This window comes from Cyanistes caeruleus, chromosome 14, assembly GCF_971803275.1.
Source record: "Cyanistes caeruleus chromosome 14, bCyaCae1.hap1.1, whole genome shotgun sequence".
NCBI classification, from domain to species: domain Eukaryota; kingdom Metazoa; phylum Chordata; class Aves; order Passeriformes; family Paridae; genus Cyanistes; species Cyanistes caeruleus.
This window is the reverse complement of record NC_141714.1, coordinates 4,481,366-4,506,032: the sequence shown is the minus strand read 5'-3', so window position 1 is coordinate 4,506,032 and position 24,667 is coordinate 4,481,366. Positions and strand designations below refer to the sequence as shown.

At 55.8% G+C, this 24,667-nt stretch overlaps 4 protein-coding genes across 6 annotated transcripts; 1 reads left to right on the top strand and 3 right to left on the bottom strand.

Annotated features, from left to right (window-relative positions):
* Positions 1-306: 306 nt before the first annotated feature.
* On the bottom strand, positions 307-1,709 carry TIMM8A (translocase of inner mitochondrial membrane 8A). Its single transcript, XM_086849994.1, has 2 exons — positions 1,507-1,709; positions 307-1,138 (listed from the first exon to the last, which is right to left on the bottom strand). Exons 1-2 carry the CDS (start codon positions 1,627-1,629, stop codon positions 977-979), a joined length of 285 nt encoding a protein of 94 aa, XP_086706120.1. The 5' UTR covers positions 1,630-1,709; the 3' UTR covers positions 307-976.
* A 74-nt stretch (positions 1,710-1,783) lies between these two features.
* On the bottom strand, positions 1,784-13,710 carry BTK (Bruton tyrosine kinase). Of its 3 annotated transcripts, XM_086849990.1 has the most exons (21): positions 12,594-13,623; positions 11,773-11,988; positions 11,470-11,682; positions 9,539-9,720; positions 9,277-9,375; positions 8,970-9,038; positions 8,374-8,455; positions 6,869-6,997; positions 6,703-6,770; positions 5,982-6,163; positions 5,631-5,693; positions 5,340-5,394; positions 4,936-5,018; positions 4,708-4,835; positions 4,488-4,562; positions 3,990-4,161; positions 3,502-3,718; positions 3,185-3,249; positions 2,607-2,725; positions 2,342-2,499; positions 1,784-2,248 (listed from the first exon to the last, which is right to left on the bottom strand). In XM_086849990.1, exons 4-21 carry the CDS (start codon positions 9,677-9,679, stop codon positions 2,177-2,179), a joined length of 1,977 nt encoding a protein of 658 aa, XP_086706116.1. In that variant the 5' UTR covers positions 9,680-9,720; positions 11,470-11,682; positions 11,773-11,988; positions 12,594-13,623; the 3' UTR covers positions 1,784-2,176. The 3 variants fall into 3 exon arrangements, with proteins under 3 accessions (XP_086706116.1, XP_086706115.1, XP_086706117.1); XM_086849989.1 differs by lacking the exons at positions 11,470-11,682; positions 11,773-11,988 and having other exon boundaries at positions 12,594-13,710; XM_086849991.1 differs by lacking the exons at positions 11,470-11,682; positions 11,773-11,988 and having other exon boundaries at positions 9,558-9,720; positions 12,594-13,585.
* Positions 13,550-16,635, top strand: RPL36A (ribosomal protein L36a). Its single transcript, XM_086851014.1, has 5 exons — positions 13,550-13,777; positions 13,932-14,037; positions 14,764-14,831; positions 16,359-16,481; positions 16,567-16,635. The coding sequence occupies exons 1-5, from the start codon at positions 13,550-13,552 to the stop codon at positions 16,585-16,587; spliced, it is 546 nt and encodes a 181-aa protein (XP_086707140.1). The 3' UTR covers positions 16,588-16,635.
* Positions 16,636-17,628: 993 nt separating this feature from the next.
* GLA (galactosidase alpha) lies at positions 17,629-23,307 on the bottom strand. Its single transcript, XM_086849993.1, has 7 exons — positions 23,088-23,307; positions 22,713-22,887; positions 22,338-22,515; positions 20,764-20,855; positions 19,720-19,881; positions 18,954-19,151; positions 17,629-18,772 (listed from the first exon to the last, which is right to left on the bottom strand). The coding sequence occupies exons 1-7, from the start codon at positions 23,255-23,257 to the stop codon at positions 18,509-18,511; spliced, it is 1,239 nt and encodes a 412-aa protein (XP_086706119.1). The 5' UTR covers positions 23,258-23,307; the 3' UTR covers positions 17,629-18,508.
* Between the last annotated feature and the right edge of the window lie 1,360 nt (positions 23,308-24,667).

The window sequence follows — 24,667 nt, the reverse complement described above, 5'->3', positions numbered from 1 at the left end:
GGTTAGCTATTCCCTACATTTAGTCTGTCTAAAGAAACGACTCTCCAGGACAGCAGGAACTGTTAACCTTTTTGGGGAAGAAGAGGAAAGGCCACAGCCTCTCCCAGAAACAAATTTGATTCATGAGATCAAATTAATTGAGCAATGAATCAGAATTCAGAAAAGGCCTGCTAGCCAAAAGACAGGTATGCCCCCTTCCTACTAATTATGCCACAAATAGGGTCACTGGGAAGAAGGGGGAGTGACAAGAAGGCCAGATTTTCCATTCTCAGCAGTGATATATCTGAAAAAAAGGAGAATCTCATATTAAAAATTGACCCAGTTATTATTTATTACATTTACCCAGGGAAAGCAGTTAATGGAGCAAGTCAGCATCGACAGAGTTGTGCTGCAGTGTGAAAATTGGTCACTTGGCCATATGAATGATTTACCTATGGAAGCCTGGAAGTATTTTCCAGCAGTGGCACTGCCTGGGATGATCACTGTTCCCAACATGCTCTTCTTGCTCAGGGTGCCTGTCCCAGGCTGCGCAGCACAGCGATGGTGCCCGGGGGCAGGTGAGGATGTGCCCAGGAGGGCTGGTTTGTGCAGCACTGTTTAAGGCAGCGACCGTGGGCTGGCCTCACCCAGAGCCGAGCTTCCCATCGGCGCTGGGAGCATCCGTGAAACGAGCATCAGCACCCGTGAAACGAGCATCAGCACCCCTCTGCTCAGCCCAGGGGGCACATTCCAAATGCTCCCTGCATGGCACCGCGGTCCCGGCACAAAGGCGGCCGCGGGGCCGGGAGCAGCACATCACCCCGACCTGGAGCGTCCTTGTGTCTGTTGTGGGCTCTCATCTGGCTGCAACTTCCCCGAGACTGGCATTTAATTAAATCCTAACCCGCCCCCCGAGCTGATCCTGCCTCCTTCGGGCAGCGGAGTGACCAGGAGTGGGCATGGGCGAGGGCCTGGCCTGGCGGGGGCTGGGTCCGGCTCAGTCGGACAGGCTCTCCGAGAAGGCCGACTTGGACTTCTGCGTCTGCTCCAGCCGGTTCAGGATGAACTGGCTCGTGTCGATGAAGCGCTCCACGCAGTTCACGAAGCACGTCTCAGCCCGGCTGTCCAGCTTGGGGCCCGGCTTGTCCATGCACTTCTCCTGCACACAGCGGGGTCCCGTTGGTCCCGGGAGCACCGCAGCCCGACCCTCCCACCCGCACCGGGCCCTGCCTCTGGCCATCTCCAGCCCTCGGGCACGCTCCCCGCACCTGGGGCTCCCGATCCTCCCGGGACCCTCGGGCGCATCCGAGCCGTCCCCACGCGTGGCTCTCCCGCCCCGCCGTGCCCGGAGAGCCGTCCCCTCCCGCCCTGTGCTCACCGGAGCTGGGGCTGCTCCCACGGCGGCTCCATTTTGTCCCCATCAGCCTCCTCCCCCCGGGGACAAAGGTCTGCGCGGCCTCCCAGCCCGCCTCGCCCCACCATCGCGACCGGGTCACCGGAGCCGGCGGCCCTGCCCGCCGCCCGTACCCAGCAGAGCTCGGTCATCTGGTGCACCAGCTGCTGGAAGCGCTGCTTCTGCGTCTCCACCTCGATGAAGCGCTGGAGCTGTGGGTCGGCCCCGCCCAGCCCGGCGGCGGACGGCGCGTCCATGGCGCTGCCGGTGTCCCCCCGGTCCCTCCCGGTGCCGCCGCGCCGCGACCTTCACGTGCCGCCGGTGCCGCGCCCGCCCCTTCCGCCCGCGCCGCGCCTGCGCGCCCGCCCGCCCGCGCCCCCTGCCGGCGGGGCGGAGCGGCCGCAGCCGGGAGGCCGTGGAATGGTTTATTGGCCGGGAACGCACCGGAGCGGGGCCCCCCGGAGCGGTGGGGCCACGGGCTGTGATGGAGGTCTGGGGTGTGATGGAGTTCCGGGGATGCGATGGAGATCTGAGTATGTGATGGAGCTCCGGGGATGGATGGATTTCCGGGAATGTGATGGAGATCTGAGTATGTGATGGCTCTCCAGGGCGGTGATGGAGTTCCGGGGATGTGATGGAGCTCTGAGCCTGTGACAGAGCTGTGGGCATGGCTGTGGGGGTCCCCCAGGCTTCTGCACGCCCGTGCCGTGTCTGTGACAACCGTGCCACGGTACCAGCCGTGTGTGGGTCTGTCCTGCTGGGCAGTGGCAGCGCTGGGCAGGGGTCAGCGGGCAGGACCCATGGTCAGCACTCCTCATCGGCGATGTCCAGGATGCTGCCCAGCAGCGCGCTGAAGGTGGGGCGCTCCTCAGGCTTCTGTGGGGTGAGAGGAGAGTCTGGCTGGAGCCCGTGTCTGCCCCAGCTACACCAGGGTGGCCGGAGGTGTCACCGGGGGTGAAAGCCACTCACCTCGTGCCAGCAGCTGTACATGATGGCATAGACCCGCTCCGAGGCCGCCTGCGGCCGGTACAGGCGTAGGCCTTGGATGACGTGCTCAGTTGTCTCGCTGTTATTAAACCTCTCGTAAGGCATCTTTCCCAGGGAGTAAACTTCCCACATCAGGACACCTGTTGGGGGGAACAGCAGGGAGAGCTCATGGCATGGGAGCACCTGTGCCTGCAGCTGGTCGGCAGAGCAGTTCCCAACCTCCAAATCATCAATGCAGTGCTCTTACCAAAGGACCAGACGTCAGACTTGCTGCTGAACTTGCTGTACAGCAGCACTTCAGGAGGAGACCACCGCACTGGAAACTTGGACCCCATGGAGCTTGTGTACTCATCATCTAGCACGTACCTGCAGCAGGAAAATGGGTCAGGGTGCCTCACTTGGACTTCACGTTTTGCTCCTCCACACAACTGACCAAGCCCAAAAGGAATGGGCAGCTCAGAATGATCAGAGGCTGCAGCTCTGCATGGGTTTCAGCAGTAAGTGTGTGTTAGTCAGGATTGCAGAAGAGATTGGCTGACATGGAAGCACAGCAAAAGGGGGATGTGGAGAGAAAGCTGCAGCCAGGAGACTGGAGGTAGGGGAAACAAGATGCAAAGAGAGGGGGGAAAGGGAGCAGGGGAAGTAAGAAAGGGATGGTGGAAAGTGGAGAGGCAGAAGTTTGAGCCAGGCAAATGAAATGGGAAGACAATGGGAATGCAGAGCTGGAGGGTGGTAGGGGCAAAGACTAAAGTATAAAATTGATGGAAGGAGGAGATGGATTACTGAGACAGACACAGCAAAGTGACACAGACACATCTACCAGACCTGGAAAGACCAAAATCTGACACTTTCACAATTCCTTGGTCATTCACCAAACAGTTTCGAGCAGCCTGTGAATAGAGAGGTGAAGGCAGTTACTTCTACCTGCTCTTGCCTCTCCCATCCCCCTGTAGCAGGTAAACTTCATCTCATCCCCACCCACTGAACACTTGACCTCACTTTGTCCTGCAAGTACACCTGGACTGGGGCAAGCTAGAAAGTCCTCAGCAGAGAGCAACCGAGGCCTCCAAGCATCCTATTTATCTGTGTAGGGGCGACTTCCCCAGTGGGATTTTGCCTGAAGAAAGCAGCCACAGCCCTACCAGGTCTCTGTGCAGGAACTGCTTGGATTCCAGGTACTCCATAGCTTCACAGACATCCTTGCACATCTCCAGCAGCTCAGCAGGCTGGAACCGCTGCCGTGTTTCCCTCAGGAAGTTCAGGAGGCAGCCATTGGCCATGTACTCAGTGATGATGAAGATGGGACGCTGCTTAGTGCAGACCCCGTAGAGCTGCACCAGCTTCTCATGAGACAGGTTCCTGTGTTGGGGACAAAGGCAATTCTGAGCATCTAGAAAGCCAGACAGCAAAGGAAGTACCTGTGAATAAGGAAAGTTTGGGAAGAGAAGGAGCTTCTGGCCTAGCTGACAGTGGAAAACCTCACCAAGGAATCAGCAACAAAATTAGTGGGATTTTGTATGCATTTTGCAGAATATGGGATTGCCCAAGACTGTCCCTCCACACCTCCCAGGAGTGCAGCCATTCTGGCAAGGAGCATCTAGCACTGACCTGCACAGTGCTCACCACTTACATCATGACTTTGGCCTCATCAATAAACTCGTCCTCTGACATGGAGCCTTCCCTGATCATCTTGATGGCAACGTTGTACTGGCCTCTCCATTTCCCGTACTTCACCACGCCAAACTGCCCCGTCCCGAGTTCCTTCAGGAAGGTCAGATCCTTGGGGTCGATCTCCCATGACCCTAGGACAGAGTGTGAGTGTCATGCGGGTGCAGGTTACCTGCCTGCATGGTGCTCCCAGTCATCTGGTGTAGCAAGCCCAAGAAAAGCTCACAAGCATTTTCTGCCTGAAAATTCATCCGCAGAATCAGAGACCTGCTGCTCTAGGGAATGGGAGCAAGGTACCTTGTGGAGTCTGTGGTCAATACTGTCACCAGAGGGCAGTTGGGAAATGGTTCCTGGGAAGGCTATGAGCCATGGGACAGCCAGGATCCCAGCCTGGGAAAGTTGCTGCCAACAGGAACAAACCTGCAACCAGGCAACTGTGAGGTGGCCCAGAGTGGCTTACCATAGCCAAGGCCAGCTGTGGAAGGAGCACTCTTCTTGTGCTGAGACACAGGGTACTTCAGTCTGGATATGAGCCCTGAAACACAGCAGCAGATTGCCACTCTAGGCTTACCTGCACATTCCAGCAGGGAACACAGTTCCTACCTTTGGCACAGGAAGGTGGGGATACTGCAGTGCCAGTGAAAACACTGCTGGCTCCACACTGGCTGCAGAACACTGACCTGCAGAGTTGTGCTGGTGGTAGGTGATAAGCTCTGGGATGCTGTTGAACAGGTGTTTTTCTGCCAGGTAATACTGATTCTGGGGGGTGCAGCAGACGACATAGTGGCGGATCGTGCCTTGGGGGTCTCTGGAGAGGGAGAACTTGAGGTCAGTGCCATGGGGAAGAAAGGCAGGGGGTGAGGGGTACCTGTCTGAGGGAGGAAGAAGCTGTTCTTAGAGCCACTTACGCAGAGGACTTGGCATAGACAGAGACAGTGTATTTCCCTGTCTTGCTGGTGGAATCTCGGACAATGAAGCCCCCTTCCTTACCCTAAAACAGAAAGGGGAAAGGGCACTGGGAGGTTGTGGGGACTGTGTGTGACTGTAACAGGCAAAACTTAAAGTGAGTGAAGATCACAGCATGGCTGGAGAGGATGCAGTGTGTCGTACTTCCAATCCCTGCATGGGAGGCAGCCTCTTGAGCTGGCTGCCTGAAGGAGGTGACATTGGGATAGGGAAGGTTCCTGGGGCTGTTGGGGAAACACTCCTCTCCCAGAAAAACCAGGGTTGGTGCCATGCTGGACATAATGTGAGAACAGCCCATGGAGGGCTGGTGTGTAGACTAGACCCAGCCTCGGGAGGCAACACTTACCTCCTGTTTCAGCAGTTGCTCTGCCTGGCTACGAGTGATATTCTTTGAGTACCACCTGGAACAGGGACACAGCCATCAGGGAGATCTCCACAGCCCAGTCTGACCCTGGCCCAGCCAGGCGGTGCAGAGAGCAGGGCAGGGATGGCTGCTAGGGGCTGGAGGGTGTCAGAGAAGGTGGAAGAGGGAGAATGACCCAGCCAGGCTGGGCTCATGGGCTGTGCAGGGGTAACAACCAGATGGAAAATGTCTCCAACCAAGTGCAACTCGCCAGGTCCCTGTGCCCTCTCTTACTCAAAGATCTCCAGGGAATTTCTGGTTTCAGTGACGTAGTTGCTGGGGATGTATCCTTCCCTCCTGCAGGAGAAAAGGGGCTGGTCACACTCCAATGGAGGAGGCCAAGGGGAAAGGATATCCTCGTCTCAGGAGGCTGTGTAGAACTGGGTTCAAAACCTGGTGCAAGCCCATCTGGGAAGGACTGATACCCCAGCTGGCTTCAGCCTCCTCCCCAGGGCAGCCCGCAGGTGGGCAGGCAGCCTGTCCTCACCCGAGGGGTGCCAGAGGGGTGCGTTTGCCCACCAGTGCCTGAGCACCAGGGCAGGGCAGTGCTGCAGAGCCACGGCCATGGGCAGTGGGAGCTCTCACCCATTCTTGTCAAGGGCTTTCCACCAGGGCAGGTGGCTCTCCTCCAGGATGAAGTACTCCTCGCCCTTCTGCAGCTGCAGGTCCTGCGCGTTCATTGGCTCGTAGTTGTAGAGGGCCACCACCTTCTTCATCTCCCCTGCTGTGCTGGGGGCTGGCTTGGGAGGCACAGGCTTCATCACCATCTTCCCACAGGGAGAGGGAGAGCGTGGGACATGGTCAGGCTTGCACACACACCACGTGAGACCCTTCCCAAGCCTGGCAGGGCAGAGGTCTCAGGCAAGGTCAGCACAGTGTTTGTCTCAGCTCCCACATGTATCTCTACCAGAACACCAATTTTGTCTCCCTGGACTTTTTATCAAAACATTTTTCCCCATCTCCACAAAAGATAAGTGTTTTCTCTTTACCTTTTGGCTTAACCAATGAGTCCTACATCAACTGATGTAGACTGGATGAGTCACAGGTTAAGCCAAAAGGTCTCTCTCAGCTGTCCTGGGAAACCTTAGGGTTGAGATCATTTGACTTTGCTATTGGCCTTTGGGCTCCATCCTCTGCTTCAAGCTCCTTTTCCCTTAGGTCACCCCATGACAGTCACCATCTTGACATCGCTCCCCAGAGCAGAGTCCTGGCCTGTACACCTCTCAGCAGTCATTGAACATGTTGGCTTTCTCCAGGTAGACCTTTTCTCCAGCACCTTGGAGCAAACCCTAATGCTGGTCTTTACCTGGTCCTCCTCAGGAGTTGGGGGAAGGGGCTTCTTTGTCTTGCGATGTGACCGCCCGACTTTTAAACCTTCAGAACAGAGGAGAGGCTAGGGTGAGAAAAGATCCCGGTCCCTGCCTGTGGGTGCCCCCCCCAGGGCAGGGGGATGAGGGTGCCTGGTGTCTTACTGCCATTCCTGCTCTCCAGAATCTGGCAGCCCATGGCATTCTTGGCTGTCTGGGAGCAGCACAGGTACTGGCCATCGATCCAGAAGCAGGGGTGGTACTTCTGAACCAGGTCGCTGTTGTACCGAATCACTGTGGCAGAGGAGGAAGATGTATGTGAGCCAGCCTGCTGCAAGAGTGCTCTGCTCCCTGAATGCAAGTGGTCAGCTGCATTAAATAATTTCCTCTCAGCTGCGCTGCTGTTCCTTGTGCCCTGATGTTCAGGTTTCCCTCAGCTTACCACTCTTGCTTCAGTGCTGTGGCTATGCAATCCCTGTGCCACAGGGAAGGGGCAGGCTTGGCTCTCAGATCTGATTTAAGCTCTTGAGCAGCTCTGCAAAGGGGCATGAGCACACTTGGAGCCAGTAACAGAAGGACTCCTGCCAGCCCAAATATCCAATAACCCCCAGGCTGCTCTGGCCTATGGCTGACAGCTCTTTTGAGCCCTTTTTTTCCAGAAGTGGGGTGGGAGGCCTGTGCTGTGCCTGGCTTTTCCATGGGGAGAGGAGGGCACTGACACCACACTGTGCCTGCTCAGAGACTTCCCCTGCAGGGAGAATATTCCCCTGCCAGGCAGTTTCCTCATGCTTGTCCCCAAGCTAGAGGGACAACTGGATGTGCCTAAACACTGCCAACAGCCTGGGGCTGGCCCACAGCAGCTGCACGGGGTGCAGAGAGCCTGTTCTCTGCTGGACTAAGAGGAGGACATCTCGTCAGCAAAAAGGCAGCATTTTGTCTCTCTTCCCTGTGGATTCTACACTGGCTTGAGCTGCCAGAGCAGCCCTGCTTCCTCAGCAGGGAAGTGGGGAGAGGACTGGCTGCTCTGCTGGGGCTCTTGTGAGATAAGCGACTTCCCCGTTATTGGCCTGCCCCTCTTCCGCCTTGCTTGAGCTGACTTCCCCGCGTCAACTCAAGCAGCTAATCCCACCCTGCCAGCACAAAGCCACGGAAAGACACACACACACACGCCAGGAGGCATGTACAGGCGGCTCCAGCAGATTTTGGGTGGTCGGAGCCCCTTGGCACAGTGCTGGTGCAACACAATCCCAGCTCCAGGAGGGAGCACCCACACAGCTGAGTATTAGCCCAGCATCACCAAGCAAGGCTCGGGGTGGTTTGGAAGAGATGCTCACTGGTTCCCAGCAGGCTTGTTGTCCATGTTTCCTAACGCACTGGGCACTCAGCCCTCACATGCCAAGGCAGCGGAGCTGTATGGCCACAATTGCTATTTCCTCTTGCCCTCAATGATTTCTGAGCCTGCTTGAGCCACTTTGGAGCAGGTTTGTGAGAGGGCAAGGAGCCTCAGCCATGGTGCTGCAGAGGGTGACAGTGCCCACCTGCCCCGGGCAGGAGCAGCTCGCTCTTCCTCAGGCATGGGATAGGTAACCATGAGCCAGCAAGCTGCTGGGAGCCTGGCACTGTGGGTCAGGCACAGATTCCCAAAGGAGCTGCAGAGCCCCTGCACTCACCACTCTTCAGCTGATGGATCCAGCGCTTGCGCAGCTCCTCTGTGGGCGAGAAGATGTAGAGGGGCCCTTCGTCGTAGACCACCTGCAGGACCACGAACCTCAGTACCGCGGGCAGGGCTGGCTGCCAGGGGGGAACCGAGCCTTTTGGCCACCCTGAGCCCTGCTGGTGTCTGCTGGCCCCGCACGGTGCTCGAGGGACCGTGACAAAGAGGTTAAAAATAAGCCCCCTCCCCCGAGACTTTCCACTTCCTTCTCTGACTTTCGGTGTGCCGGGGGTACACTGGGTGCCAGCAGGGCAGGCAGCTGGGCTGGGGGCTGAGTGTGCAGCCAGCATCCCTCCAGCATCAGCCAGGGGACTGAAAGGGGCAGGACAGAGCTCTGAAGCAGGTTTCCATCTTAAACAGAGCTCAGGGCTCAAAGAGGCTCACCTGGCTGCCCCATGCAGTGTGGACAGCAGCAGAGTGTCTCCAAGCAGTTGAGTGACACCTGGCACTGGGGCAGTGATGCCGTGTTTGATCCCAGGCCCCTGTGGGGTCCTCCCCTCAGGACCTGCTGCCAGGCAGAGTGGATCAGCAGAGGGTGCAGCGAAAACTCACCTGGAAGGGGTAGGGGAACCTTTCGATGATTGAGATCTGCTCCATGTTGTTGTAATCCTCCCCTTTCCTCTGGAAGAGAGAGGTAGAGATGGATGCTGGCATCCTGTTGCTCAGCTGCTGGCATCTCCTCTGGAGCAAGCCCACAGCTTTTGGCATCCTCCTGCTCTGCATCAAGCTGGACCCCTGATATGGTACAGACAGAGCCCCCCCACGCCCAGCAGGGCTGTCCCCCACTGCCACCACCCCAGGGACTCTTCCTACTCCCCCAGCGAGGGGACAGCTGCAGGGACCCTGGGACCCTCCTCACCGGGACCTGTCGCTCAGGGGGAGGGTTGTTTTCAGGTGCCACTGTCTCCACACAGGTGATCTTTTCAATGTCCACAGAGCCCTTCTTACTGCCCCGGCGCTGCAAGAGACACTCTTGGTTCAAACAGTCACCACGTGGAGACCCAGAGAGACTCAAACCGACCCCCCTCCCTGTCCAACCACCCTTGGGCTACGTGCTGGCAAGGGACAGTGAGTGACCCCTGGGCACTGTCATGGCACAGCCCCTGTGGCTGCAGACTCACCCCCCGCTCAAAGTCATACTCGTAGTAGGACAGCTTGCTCTCCGTCAGCAGGAACAGGCGCTTCTTGAAGTTGAGGGGAGATGTTTTCTTTTTCTGCTGTGAGCGCTTCAAGAAGATGCTCTCCAGGATGACACTGGCCATGTCAACCCCCTGGTCTCCCCTGTGCTGCACTCACTGGGTTGCTGTGGACAAGATAATGCTGACACGGTGCTTGCTCAGCCCAAAGCCTGCTGGACCTCGCTCAGGTGCACTCTCCCCCTTGCCCCAAGGGCAGACAGGGGGTGTTGGGACCCCCACAGCAGGAGCAACCAGCTGCAGAGGTGTGAGGGCAGGTCAGTGTGGGTGGTTTGTGATATGACCTCTCCTGGCCCCTCTCACCAGCCTGCAGACAAAGCCACCACCCGGATGGCTCCAACTCCTGCTGAAGAGGCCCCCAGGATATGCAAGATGGACAGAGAGAGCTGGGGAAAGAGGGAAAAGGGGGAAGCCTGGAGCCCCAGAGAGGAGAACGGAGCCAGCTGTGACACCCCACAAGTGCTCCTCCCCTCCAGCTCTGTGCATGTGAGCTTGTGTGGGCTGTTTCCTCCTGCCCCACCGCAGCCACTTTGTGCTGGGGACGTGCTGATTTGGCAGCGTGCAAGGGGTGGCCACGGCAGACCAATCCCTAAAAAGCCATGGGTAGGTCCTGACCCTGAAAAGTCACAGTGCAGTGCTACTGAGAGCACGGAGTAGCCCCAGAGTCATCCTTCCCCTGTGTGTCCACGGAGCCTGCAGGAGTGCAGGGATGGAGCTCAACCACACTTCCTCCCCTGTGAGCAGCACTTGTCAGTGGCCAGGTTTGAAGGGCTGCCTCCAGCCAGCAGGCAGAGAGGTTAAATCTTCCCCCAGCCATCAGCAAAGCTCCCCTGAGCCTCTCCAGGGCAGGGCAGGGCAGGGCAGGGCAGGAAAGGGCTCACGAGAACTCTGCATCCCATTGCTGCCTGGCCTTTAGGGGCTGGAAACTGCCTTGGCCCATCTCTTGGAGCAGCCCATGCATCTCATGGTGTACTCAGGAACTGTGACCCCCAGGTGGGCCCCCAGAGCCACGTGGCTGGAGCTGTGGGCTGTGACCAGCACCTGACTGCAGTCTGGGGAGCTGATGAGTGAGCTGTGTGGAACCACTGCTGAGCTGTGATCCCCTGGAGCCTGGCTCCATGTCTCCTGCCTGACCACCTACAGTCTCTGCTTCCCCTTCACCCACACCTTGTTCCCTTTTTTTCCTCCTATAAGCACAGCTTTGGAAAGCAACCTGGGAGAAGCTGTTTTTCTCTCCTGCTCCCCACAGCCCATCTCCTCAGGGGGAGGCTCAGAGGTGGGCCAGAGTTAGGGGTTCAGCTCCCCATTCCCCAGCTGAGTATTCCATCCACTCTCCCCACACAGGAGGTGGGCATTGGCTCACTCACAACAAGGGTCAGGTGGGAAACAAAGATGCCAGGAGCCAGTCCCATACACTGTGCCTCTCTCCAGGGCATGCCCCAGCATGGGGATGAGGAGCAGAGGTGTTCTCCCACCTGCTGGCAGTGCCCACACCCTCCCAGCACAGCCCCTGCTGCTGCAGTACTGACCCTGCCCCACTGCCCCCAGAGAGGCTGGGGACAAGCAGAATTCCCTCTCCCAGGCTTCCCTCTTCCCTCCTTGTGGTTCTTATGGCTCAGACTTTTCCAGCTTGTTTGGGTGGTCAAAAAAAAAAGCCCCCAACTTAAAAAAATTAGTCATCAGACTTCTGGAAAAAAACAGCAGCCTGAGCGTGCTGATTGAGGCCTCAGCAAGTGGGATCTGGGGTCCCTGCAGGTGGCTGGTGTGCCCCTGACCCCCAGACTGCTGTCAGGGTGGTGGATGAGCCCTAGGTGATCCCATAACCACCCTGTAGCCCTGTGCCTCATTTTCCCTACTTAGAAAGTGTGGCTGCTGATTCCCAAGAGCAGGAGGGCTCCTGTTGCCCTCCCTGGTACAGACACAGGAGCTGAGCAGAGGGGCCCTGGGCTCCAGCCCATCCCAACTGCAGTGCCGGGTCCCTGGAGCTTTCCCTGGAGTCACAGCAGCGGGGCCATGGCCAGCAGTGCCAGGCAGGTGGGACACATCCTCACTGTGTCCTCTGGATGGAACTGCCAGAGGGGAAAGGACAATGAGTGTCTCAGAGGGCTGCTGTGCCCCAGCACGGCTCAGCCTCCCTGTCCCCAGCACTGCCACCAGACCTGCTCTGTCCCTGCCTGTCCTCGGTGTGGTGGGTGCCCCACAGGGCTCACCCCCACAGCCACCACTGCTGTGCTGTGACAGCAGACGGGTGGGTGGAAGCAGGTCCTGTGTCCCATAGCTGGTGTGACTTCCTGCCGTGCTCACACCTCGGCTCAGCGTGCTCTGAGACTACCAGGCCCAGTACTGCTGGCCTCATGCCACTGGACACTGTGTCCCTGCATAGGAAGGGTAACAAAGTGTGAGTGACAAACTTCACAGCCCCCATGCTTCAGGTTGAACCCTGAGAGTGCCAAAAATGATGGGTGGGAGGCATAAAGGGGGAAACCTGCATGGGAGACTTGTAAGCAAACCCAGAGCTGCACCCCAGCAGCGCCCACAAAAAACACAGGTGAGGAACGGCCAAAGACACTCACTAGCAGAACCCCAACCCCTGCTCTTGGCCACCCCTGGGGTCCCTGGCATCCACACACCACTGTGATTCCCTGCTCCAGCACAGCCTGCAGCCCCTGGCACCCCCACTCCGCCCCACAGCCCCATGGCCAGGTGACCGCGGTCAGATGCCACCTGCTTGGCACTGGTTAGGCTGTGGGACGAGGCAGAGTCCTCCCAGCTTGGCTCACCTGCCCCGTGTGTCCTGTGCCCAGCATGGCTCTCCTCCCCCCGAGGAGTTCAGCAGAGGTGTGAGGCCACCAGCACAGGCCACATGGAGTCTCCCAACCCCCCTGCTGTCCCACAGCCACATCAGCCAGGCCCCACCGGTGCCCAGGAACCCAGAGCCCAGTGCTGCCCCATGCCATGGCTCCAGGGGCTCCATACTCACCGAGCCCTCCCGCCGCCGCTCCGGCCAGCCGGGGTCCTGCCGTGCCCACCCCGGCGGGTTGGGGTGGCTGTGGCAGCAGGGACGAGGAGAGACGGCAGGGTGCGCAGGGAGGAAGGACGGGGCCGGCCAACCCCACCCTTTCGGTTCCCCTTTTTTAGTTTTCTGACTCAGAGGCAGCATTTGTTTCCTCCTGCAGAGAGCTGGGCTGTTGCTGGGGTCACCAGGCCACCGGCCATGGCCAGAGCCTGCCTGGGCTGTGGGCAGTGCCAGGTGTTGGCTGACCATCCTTATGTTGACCCAAAATGGGTTCTTTCACCCCATGTACGTGAGGCTGATCCCCAAACAGAACCGAGGTATTTGGTTTATTCACAGTTCTGTGCAGAAAGAGGTCTTGATGGCAAATTCACAAAGCCAGCAGAGTGACTATCAAAACTTTTCACCGTTTATACATTTTTGCAAATGAAAACATTAATATTCATTGGCTACAGATGACATCATTCATTAGCATTCTAACTTGTAGTGTTAAATGATTCCCTCGCTTCTTATGTTAATTAGGCCATGTTCAGTCTTTCTCTTCGTTTGGGTCGGTGGTCCGTGGGTTGGTGTTGTGATCTCCCCATGCTGGAACCTCTCTTAGCCACTCAGAGCCGATTCACCACAGTTGTTGAGCTAGCTTTGCTAGTTACATCCTTGTCTTGAGAGTTCTGCCAATTGTTCTTGTGCTCCTAAATTCTGAATTCTCTGTGCACACTATCAGGGGTAAATCCTGCTTCCCAAGCCTTGTTAACTCCCAGCCAGGTCTGAGATCGCTGAAACTTGTCAAGCCATAAGCCTTAACAAGACAACTCTGTTGACAGATCATTTGTCTTTGAAACACCTGGACGTCACCTGCAGGCGGCAGATCCCACATGCCCCAGCCCGGTCACACCCAGGCCCACACCCAGCCCCCTGACGCCATGGCTGCCGCCCTGCTCTCCTCCCACCGCCAGGGGGCGGCGTGCCCCGAGCTCCCCTGCGCTCTCCTCTCTATGGTCCCCAGCCCACATCCACTTCCGCTTCCGCCCAGCCCCTCCTCTCTGGGCCGCTGCCGCCGCCGAGATGGTGAGTGGCGGGGCTGGGCCGGGCTCCATCCGCCCGCATCCGCCCCGGGGCTGCGGCGGGCCGGGCTCCCTCCGCTGCCATGGGTGCGTGTTGGGCGGCCAGGCCGGTTCGGGGGTTTCCCCATCCCCGGATGGCAGCGCGGGGCCTGAGGGAAGGGGAAGGGCGGGAGCGGGGCCTTCGGAGCGGGATGTGGCGTATGCGCAGCGGCCCTGACCGACTTCTCTCCTTCTCCTCCAGGTGAACGTGCCGAAAACCCGCCGGACCTACTGCAAGAAGTGCGGGAAGCACCAGCCGCACAAGGTCACGCAGTACAAGAAGGGGAAGGATTCGCTCTACGCGCAGGGTGAGGACGGGCTCGCTCCGGAGAGCTGCGTGCGCTGCGGGTGTCGTGTGCCCTGCACGGGTGGTGTGGATTGGGAACATTTGTATGGCTGGGGAGGACAGCTTGACCTAAAGGATGTTGTGTACAATAAAGGGAACTAAAAAAGTAAGACAAAGGGAAAAAGCCTAAGGACTTGTCATCCCAACGTAGTTTGGGATGGTTATCATATAGAAATGTTTAACTAATTAGAGAATGTGCTCTGTGTGAGCACATTACAGCAATTAGAGAATGTGAACCGAGCTGGCTGTGAAAGCACAACTCTGGAGCCCAAGCCTGCTGAGCACGGGCTGTGAGTTTACAATGTGCTGGGTGTTAAGTCGAGGTGAAACAAAGTGAATCTAATGGTAGCTCTGCCAGTAGTGATGTGGATTAATTATGAAAATATCACCTGAACAGGAGTGTATAAATGTTTTTGGCCCTTCGTGTGCTGGCTTTGAGGATTTACCATGCAGCACCCTTCTCTGCACAGAACTCTGAATAAATCAAGTCCTTTGACCTTGTGTGTCTGCTGGGCGCACAGTGAGGGAAATGTTCCACTTTTGGGGATAGTACAAGAGCCGTGGCCATGGGCCAAGCACGAGGCTGCTGGAGGAGGGAGGCCCTGGTTCTGCTGGGATTTAGGAATTGCCAGTTGTGCTTGTAGCATCTCCTTGGTTGTTGCCTGTCCTGAGCCATTTTTTCCTGCAGGAAAGAGGCGCTATGACCGGAAGCAGAGTGGATATGGGGGCCAGACAAAGCCCATCTTCCGTAAAAAGGTGAGTGAGTGTTGCTCCTCAGGAACAGGAAACTTCCTTGGCTACCCACATGGCCAGCTGAGGGAGGATTCCTCAGTGCTCTGCTCTGGCTGTGTTAGGGCAGCTCTGTGCTGGCTGTGCAGGCACCCCCTCCTCATCACAGAATGGGTTGGAAGGGACCTTAAAGGTCATCTTGTTCCCACCTTGCCAGAGGCAGGGCCACCTTCCACTGTCCCAGGTTGTTCTGAGGCCCATCCAGCCTGGCCTTGGATAGTTTCAGGGATGGGGCAGCCACAGCTTCTCTGGGCAACCTGTGCCAGGGATTCCCCACCCTCACAGGAAAGAACGTTTTCCTACTCTCTAACCTAAATCTCTGTCAGTGTGAAGCCATTTCCCACTGCCCTGTCACTCTGTGCTCTTATAAAAAGTCCTTCTCCAGCTCCCTTGTAAGCTCCCATCAAATATATGGCTCATCTCCTTGTTGTCTTGTCTCATGGAGATGCTCCTCATTTGTAGGGTGACTTGGGCTATGTTTGCAGAGCAGGTTCTCAGCTTTGATGCTGCAGGGGAGTGGGGTCTTTCTGGGAGGGACATTTGCAATGAAAGGAATGTTTATTTCAGTGCTTGCCCAAGGGGAAGGGCTTGGCAAAGGGAAAGGAGCTGTCTGCTTGCTTGGTGTGGTATTTACAGTGGGGAAGCAGAACCCAGTGGGTGGATTTGTTACTTTGTGTGAATTGTTTAGTTATGCTCATAGAGTTGCTTGGCTAGTTGTTGGGAAGCCCTGGTGTCCTGCTGGAGGTGTACAGGAAACCTTCCAGCAAGAAGTAAAAAATAAGGCAGAAGGTTTTCAAGTTGACTTTGTGCCAGGAAGTGGGGAAAGGAAACACTTCTGCAAGCAGGGTGCACCAAGCAGCTGCAGTGCTGGTACTCTCTACCTGTACATTGCAATTCCCATTTCTGTTTTTCTGTCAGCATTGTATGGATGACTACCTGAGGTTTCTAGCTGGTGGTTACAGCCCTGACCAGCTGCTACAGCAGCATCCCAGTTTTGGATTCTTTCCTCTGCAGTCTTCCATGTTTCATCCAACTTCTGAGTAGCTGCAGGGCTGCATTGAGCCTGTTGTGTCACTGCTCCTTCCAGAGAAAGTTTGCTGGTTGTGTTGCTTCCAGATATTTCTTTTTCCCAGTTTTCTTCTGTATTTCTCCTGAGCACTGCTAGTCTGTGCTCCCACACTGTAAATGTACAAGTTTCTTGCTCTATTCAGTGGAACAGACTTCTCCAGCATGTCTGATCCCTGCAGGAACCAACCCTGCCCTAGTGAATGCTTTAGCCAGTACCCTTTTTGTGGAGATACAGATCCACTTTACTCCTGTACTGATCTTTAAAGTGTCTTCTTGTTTTCAGTGGAGCCTCACTGTGTTTGTAGTCTCTACACTTTGGGAACAAACCAAGTGTTCAGGAGTGCAGGGAACAAGCTCTCCCTGAGAGCAGCAATTTGTCTACTTGGGGATGTGTGGTTCATTGAAACACCTTGTTCCTCCTCCCAGGCCAAGACCACCAAGAAGATTGTGCTGAGGCTGGAGTGTGTGGAGCCCAACTGCAGATCCAAGAGGATGCTAGCAATTAAGAGATGCAAGCACTTTGAGCTGGGAGGAGACAAGAAGAGAAAGGTGAGTTTGTGTTCTGTGAGTGGCTGAGAAAGAGGGGCAATACCCAGTGGTGAATAAACTCACTCTTGTCTCTTGCTTCTTACAGGGCCAGGTGATCCAGTTCTGAGCATCATCCTACTCATCATTACGGACCGTATTAAAGTAATTAGATTGATCCTTTGCTTTTTTAATGTGTTTTCTCTTGGCGTGGGAGCTGTGAGTACATCAACTCAGCAGGGAGGTGTTGCTTGCAGAACCATTTAACAGAACAATTTTTAACCTGGCTTTTGAAAAATGCCTGCCAATGGATGGTATCTCTTTACTGTGTTTCCAAGAGGTGTTTTGTAATGGGTTCCAGTGACCTCTGCCTGAACATGGTGCAGGCTCGTTTATGAACTCCCCTGAACAGTCCCTGCATTTGGCTGTAGGCCCCTTTTTATAAACAGCTATACTGCCTTGAGGAGCAAAGGCCTTGGAGCAGCCATTGGGTTTAGTACCTGCACCGTTAGGCAGGTGCAATCATTAGGCAGGTGCCTCTCAGCTGTGGCAGCTGAGAGGGGAGGGACAGCTCCATGCCTGTGGTTGCTCCTGGCACATGGTGCAACAGGCCTCAGCTGCCTTCCCCTGTGCTGTTGGTTTCTCTTAGCATTTTCCTTGAAGGAAGAAGGCCAAGCACAGCAGTGAAGTTTCAAATGGGCAACAACCAGACAGAGTGTGGTAGATTGTGGGGACAGCTTCCCCTTAGAGAGGAACTTTCTGTGAGTAGGAAGTCAGCTGGTAGCAAGCAGGTGCTGGGAATGCAATGCAGAGTTCATCCTTAAGGAAAACTTCCTTATAGTGGAAATTGAGCTGGAGGATGGAGAGATGCTTCTTCACATCTTCATAATGATTTGGAGCACTCAGTTACTGAATGTAAGGGAATCTGGTTTTGCTTATTAAATATTGGCTGATGTGATGGCCTTTTCAGATTTGTATAGGCAGTGGTGGCTTTGGCCTGTGGTGTGGACTGTATGGCTGTATTATGTCAGCTTCACTGAGTGCTGTTTCTAGTAATCAGAAATTTCACAAAAACTTACAGAACTGGAACAAACTGGCCTGGTTTCTAAACCATGTTTCAATTCCAGATATCATGCTGTACTCTTGTACACTGCAAGTAAGAAAAAACATAGCCTTTTAAAGGGATTTTAATCAAAGTGCTTAATCACAGAACAAATCAAGAAATCCTGATTGTATTGCAGTCAGAAGAGAATATACTTGCACATGATGGTTGCTTAAGTGATTATCCATTCTCCTGTCTTGGAAAGCCCATGTTATTCAACCTAAAGGCTCCTGCCAGCGGTGGGAAGCGAGCACACAGGGATTTCTGGGAGGCAGGATTCCTGGAGAAAGGGGACTGCAGTGGCCATATGAAGAGTGGAGAGGGAGTTGACATCTAAACTGAAGTGACAGCCACTGGTGAGAGATTCTTGGAATGAGGGGAAACCCTCAAAAACTTGAGTTCTAAGGCATGATAGCAGCTGTCAAGAAAGTTGCTGAGAAGTGCAATGGTTCATGTCAGTCCCTGAGTTGTCAGAAAATGGAAGTGTATGTCCATGCTCCGAGTGGTGTTGGGTTTCCTCAGCGGGGGTGGGAGCAGCTTTTCTTGGACTGTGTGCCCTAGTCTGAAAAAAGAGAGCAAGGTGGCCAGGGTGTGTTTCCCTGTTGTCCCTGAAATGCTCAAGGACAGCTGTAAGATGCTGCCTGTGCATCCCTTGCCTTTCCTTGCTTGGTAGTGGCAGTGGGTGTAGACAGGAGTTGCTGCGCTGCTGGGGCCCTTCCATCCCCTTGGAGGAAGAGTTGGGTGAGATGCCAGGGAAAGGGACACTGCTCTGCTGTTCATCCTTTCTCTGTTACCTCTTGATGATGGAGTGATGGCTATTTGTCACATTAGGCTGAAGGTTCAGATAATGAATGCCTGAGAAAAAAGGCACCTGCTTGGAAGGAGATGAATTTCCTGCCACAAGTTCAGCCAGAGCCTGAGGCTTAGGAAAAGATTGTCTCTGTGCTGCCTATAGTGGCAGGACTTTGAGCAGCACTGTGCCTGTGGGGTTCACCTCCACGCTCAGGGAGGAGATCCAGCTGTAAACGCCCCAGTCCCTGCTGGCTGGCAGCACCTGGAGGATAGAGCAGGCCGGGTTGCAGGCCAGCCCATTGCCAAGGAGGGTGAGGGAGAAGGTGTAGTTCTGGGGTCCTCCAATCTCCTGATGGTTCAGCACCGCCACAGCGTAGGCTCGGCCAGACAGGGGCCGCTCCCACAGCTGAAAGTTCTTGTCCTGTCAAGGAGAAAACCAACCCAGGGCTCAGGCTGTGGGAGGCTGAAGCGGTGGTCTTCATGCCTGTGTTCCAGCAGGCTTCAGGAACAAAGGGGCTCACTGGGCTCCTGTTCCCAAACCCCAAGCACCTCTCCATCCCATCTGTGCCCCACTCTGCAACCCCAGCCCTCTCCTGCTGTACCTTGACAAGCTGGTATCCCTGCTTGCCCAGTGGATCCTGGTTGATGGCGATCACATCTTTGTTCTGGAGCAGACACTTGGCCTCAGGACTGATGTGCCGCAGGTCATTGGACATGAACAGGGGAGCGGCCATAATGGCCCACATGGCCATCTGAGTCACCGACTGGTCCCAGCTCAGCCCAAAGTTTCCAATCACCAACTATGACAAGCAAACAAGAAGTGCCTGGTAACACTGCCTGCTGAGGAGAAACTGGGCCAGCAGAACCAGGAAATCACAGGGTGGGACCTCTGGAGCCTGGCTAGATAGGCTGAGTGCCAGGGGCAGGACCAGCTGGTTGGAAAAAGCAAGGCATGACTGCATGGCAATTTAGGATGAGTCCCTGGTGGAAGTGAAGAAAGCTCTTTAAGTGGCTAGGCAGTGTTGAAGAATGCTTTTGGATTCAGATCCTTGCAATGCATCTAGGGGTTTTCGCTCTGGTGGGACATCAGCACTTGGGAGACTGTCCCCCCAACCTGTGTTCTGAGCTGGTACTGCTTGTGGAGGCTGCATGACACAAAGATGGTGCTTACTTGGTACTATCCATAGCTGCAGTTCACTTTCCCTTTCTACCCTGGACCTTCTAATTATGATTCTGATCCTAGGGTCCCATCAGAGTCCTGCCCCTCAAGGTTTCTCCCCTGCTTCTCTCCCTCCCCATTCTTGGCCCACAGCTGAGGGAAGGTTTTTTTGCTGATGCTTCAAGTGAGGTCAGTGTTGCTGTACTTGCCATGTCAGGATCATTCCAGCCCCCTGGCCCAGCTATCTTCACAATGGTGTCCTGGTGAAGTGCTGTCCAGTCTAAGATACTCTTGATGCTGCTCCAGGAGTCATAGACATCATAGAAGTTCCTCCAGTGGTTGCAGTACTGCTTGATCTCTGTGTAATTGGGCTGCCAGAACAATGAGTGTGGTTAGACAGAGCACGTGGCTGTACAGGAGTGTCAGCAAGGCTAGACTGGACCAAAGGTAGCTTGGGGGAGAACCAGGATAACAGCTTCTATCCCCATCTGGATGATCTAGTGCATGTTGATTCCCTTGAATGCTTTGTGCCCAGTAACTCCACTCTTGAGACATGGTCCAGACAACACTACTGCTCCCCTAGGGAGAACTATTGTGACCACCAGTTCTGTTACAAAATTTTACTGAAGGTGTGACAAAGCCAGTGGGATTAAACTGTAATATCCCAGTAATTATTGCTATTTCTTTGGTTTACACCCTTTGGTGAGTAATGCATTTAATTCCAGTAGGAGGGAATGGCACCATCCTGTCACAGTGGCACAGAAGCCAGCTGTGGGTGGAGGGCAAGGTGTCAGCCACAGACCCTGGCTGGCAGAAATCTGTCACTGAACAATGTGGAGGATGTCACAAAACCTCTCAGGGTCCCCAGAGCTGCCTGTAAGGCTGAGCCTGCAGCATTCTGTGTCCAGGAGGAGTTACACTGAGCTATCTGCTAGGCTGTGTATCTGCACTGCCAATGGTTTGCCACTTAGCTCCTCAGAGAGAGGAAGCAGATGGATGCTGTGGTTTTTTTGGCACACTCCATCTTGGCTGAGCCTTCGTGCTGCAGGATCCTACTGAATCTGTTTCAGCAGAGCAATGGTTCAGGAATGCTTCAGGGCTCTGGAGGAAAAAGTTTTTTCCTCCATTTTATAGCCTTGGTCCCTGTCAGAATGGAGAGCAGCAAGTTTCTCAGGATGCTGTTTTGCAATCTCAAATGTTTTTCTCTTTTTCCCACTTGAGCCCCAGGATAAACCTTGGGAGGCACTTCTTACCTGCTGCACAGGCCTCAAGTAGAAAGGCCACTCGCAGGAGTACACAATGCTCCTTCCAGTCTTGTTCAGGGCCAGAGACATGCGCCTGTATCCTAAAGGAAGAGCACAGACAGAGGTTGCACAATCTCCTTGGTCACACAGCTGAACTAGTCCAATGTCACAGGTTCAGGTTTCAGTTCAACTCTTGCAAAATTAAGATTGAACGCATTTTTGTGGTTGAGATACCACAGGGAGGACATTAAAGTCTGCTGTTGGCCACCTGCCTCCCAAGGACAGGAGCTTTGCTTGGGCAGGCTGTTGCTCCAAGACTGCTGATCCCTTTGTACATACAGCCAGAGGAAGAGGTTAAAAGCTTTCCTGTATGGCACTTTTCCTCTAGATACCCAGGAAACACAAGTCAGTATCTATCAAGCAGTGCAGCTTTGCTGGGTAATGTAGGAGTACGTTCTCATGAGGCACTTGCGCCATATGGACTGGGCAGGAATGCAAAAGCTCTAGTTTTTCCTGTCCTTGTCCCCAAACAGCCCTGTTAAGTCCCTTCCAATTGGCAGAGAGGAAATGAAGTCTGCTCTTTCCTCTGGAACTGCTTTAGTGCAACTGGACTGTATCTGGGTTACGCATATGATCCAACAGGAGCTCTCAGCTCAGCTGTCACTCAGGGTGCTGAGCTGTGCTCCTGTCTGTGGCAGCTGGCATATGCCCCACCATCTGCTTCGTGGGATTGTCACTTGGGCAGGTTCTCCCTGCCAGGCAGAGACAGGACTTTGTGCAGGATTCCTGCTGCCAAGCATGGTGGTGCTGATTGTGCCAGCAGCCAGAGAGCCCAGTCAAGAGAAAAAAGCTCTCCAAGTTAAAGTGTTCTACCCACAAATCTACTCCTGTGGTTCTGGGATTTGCGTGTGCTTCAAAAGAGTTTGTAGCAAGTCCCCTCAGCACAGGGAGCTGCTGAGCTTTCAGCTGCTGGCTTGCCAGCCTTTGTGCAAATAACTTCTGAAGTAGTATTTACACTGGTGTGCTTCAAAAGGAAAACCTCAGTAGGAATTTTATGCCATAATTCCCTTCATTCTTATCTCTTAAAAGCCTTCCTAACTGTTCCTTTCATGGCTGACACAAGCTGTTCTAGCTTCAGGCTGATTCACATTGACAAGGCCCCACCAAAGGGATTAAGGGTTAAGTGTGTGAAACGCTCTGGGCTCTCCAGTACAGGCACTGCAGAAGGGCAAAGCCTGTGCTGAGTTAACAGCTGAGGGAGCAGCCTGTACAGCCACCCCCAGAGCACACAGCTGATGTGTCTGTGCTCTGCATGATCCACACTCTGAGCTGAGAAAGCTCCTTTTCCAAGCTGTCCTTGAAGGAGAGCACCAGGAGACTGGGCAGGTAAAAACACTTGACACAGCAACACTCAGCACTTTGGGTTTAAGAACAGAGCCTCAGATTTGCTTTTGTAAGCAAGTCTCTTAAATGAGTATATTCAGGGAAAAGCGAGTCCATGGAGCCTGATGCTGGGCCTAGAATTGCTGCTGCTTGCAGAATATTCCCACCCATGGGAATAGCTGCCTTGAGCCTATGCCTACCTTCTGCCAGCAGCTCCAGTGAGTCAGAGTTGCAGCCATCAAATTTGAGCAGGTCCACACCCCAGGAAGCAAATGTCTGGGCATCCAGCTCATAGTAGTTGTAGCTGCCAGGGAAGCCAGCACACGTCTTGTTCCCAACATCGCTATAGATCCCCAGCTTCAGACCCTTGGAGTGGACCTGTGCATGTAGACAAAAACAGAGCCTGGGATGGTGCAGCAACAAGGCAGGAGGAAGAGGATTTGGGGCGGGAAGGGAAGCAGAACCCCACGGTGGGGCAGGGCCTTATCTCAGCAGTGCTGCAGCCGTACCCACCCAGCCGTCCCACCCTGCCCTGCTCCCAGGCTGGGTCACCACCGTGCCATGGTGGCACTCACGTAGTCGGCCAGCTTGCGGATCCCACCGGGGAAGCGCTGGGGGTCCGCCTGCAGCCTGCCCTGCTTGTCTCGCGTCGGGGCCATCCAGCAGTCGTCGATGCAGATGAACTCGTAGCCGGCGTCCCTCCAGCCCTCGGCTGCCATCCTGTCCGCCATCTCCACGAACAGCTGCTCGCTGGCCACGGGCAGCGCGCACGACCGGGAAAGAGAACGGAGAACGCCTGATGTCTACCACGGGCACAGCCACGGGGCTGGGCGGGCAGGGAGCACTCGGGGGAGCGCGGGGAAGGCACAGCGGGTGCCAGAACACCGGGCCGGCTGCCCGCTACCTGGGCTGCCCCGGGCTCCCCGGGTACCCGTGCCCCGCGGCGGTACCTGACGCAGCGGCGCGGGTCGGCGGCGCAGTCGGTGCCGCAGAGGAAGCGCTCCCAGTGCAGCCAGCCCATGGGCGGTGTCCGCGCCAGGCCGTTGTCCAGCGCCAGCGCCGCCGCCACTGCGGCCGCCGCCACCGCAACCCAGCGCAGCATCCACCGGGCCGCCGCCATCGCCCCGCCGCGCCGCGGGACTGCCGCGTGACTGACAGCTCGGATGCCCAATCCTCGGGGATTCGGTGGGCGGGGCTGTCCTAGAAACCAATCACTGTGCGGCACCGCCCGCCCCCGACGCCAATCCCGGGCAGCGAGGCGCGAGTAGCCCCGCCTCCTCCCGCGGGTCACGTGGGCCAGGGGTCACGTGAGTGGTGTGGAAGGGCCCATGGCGGCAGGGTCGGGTCTCGCCGGCGCTACCGGGAGGTGCCGGGGTAGCCGCGCCCGGGGCGGCTCCGTTCTTGTGGCCGCCAGCAGCGTGCCGAGATATCAGCGGCACCTGGCCGGTGCAGCAATAGTGTGGCCAGCAGGACCAGGGCAGTGGTTGTCCCCCCGTGCTGGGGCCACACCTCGAGCCCTGTGTCCAGCTGTGGGCCCCGCGGTTCGGGAAGGACATTGAGCTGCTGAAGCAATAAAGCTGGGGAAGGGTCTGGAGCACAATGAGGAGAGGCTGAGGGAGGTGTGGGGGCTCAGCCTGGAGAAAAGGAGGCTCAGGCGTGTCCTTATCGCTCTGCACAACTCCCTGACAGGAGGGTGTAGCCAGGCGGGGCTCAGGCTCTGCTCCCGGGGAACAGGATCAGAGGACATCATCTCAAGCTCTGCCAGGGGAGGTTTTGGTTGCATATCAGGAGTAATTTCTTTACAGAAAGGGTGGTTAAACATTAGAATGAGCTGCCCAGCAGAGTGGGGTCATGGTCCCTGGAGGTGTTCAAAGACTGGACGTGACAATCAGTGCCATGGTCTGTTTGGCGAGGTGGTGATTGGTTGTAGGTTACACTCGAGCTCAGGGATCTTTTCCGGCCTTCGTGATTCTGTGTGCTCAGCAGTTCTGGGGCTGCTTGAGGGGCTGGGGGCTGCTGAGGGCAGGGTGTGGGTCTGTGTGGGTTCTGTGTGTCAGCACAGGGTCCTGGAGAAGAGGGCATTGTACCCCATGGGCTCAGGACTTGGTTTTGGCCACTGGGCCCTCTGCCTCAAAAACTCTGAGAAGCTCCTGAACGAGCCTTCCTCCCAAGCACCTCTCCCTGTGCTCTTCTGTCAGATCCAGCCTGATCCAGAGTGTGGATTATGGCCAGGCTGTTTGCTGCCTCTCTGCCTGCATGTGTGAGCTCTTGTGGTGTTGGATCCAGCCTGTCTGTGCTTGGGATGCTTGTTCCCATCCAGATCTTTGTACTCAATGATTTTGGTTTCTCCTCACCAAGTTCAGCCACAAGAATAAGTCATGGTCACTGGGCATGGCCCTATTTGCACCAGTTACATCTGACTGGCAGTTGAGCTGAGCACCTCTGGAAATGGGCAGTGCTGGTGTCAGCAGGACCCGGAGAGCTGTAAAGGGCACCTGTGTGCCAGCCAGCATCTCTGAGGTGAGCCCTG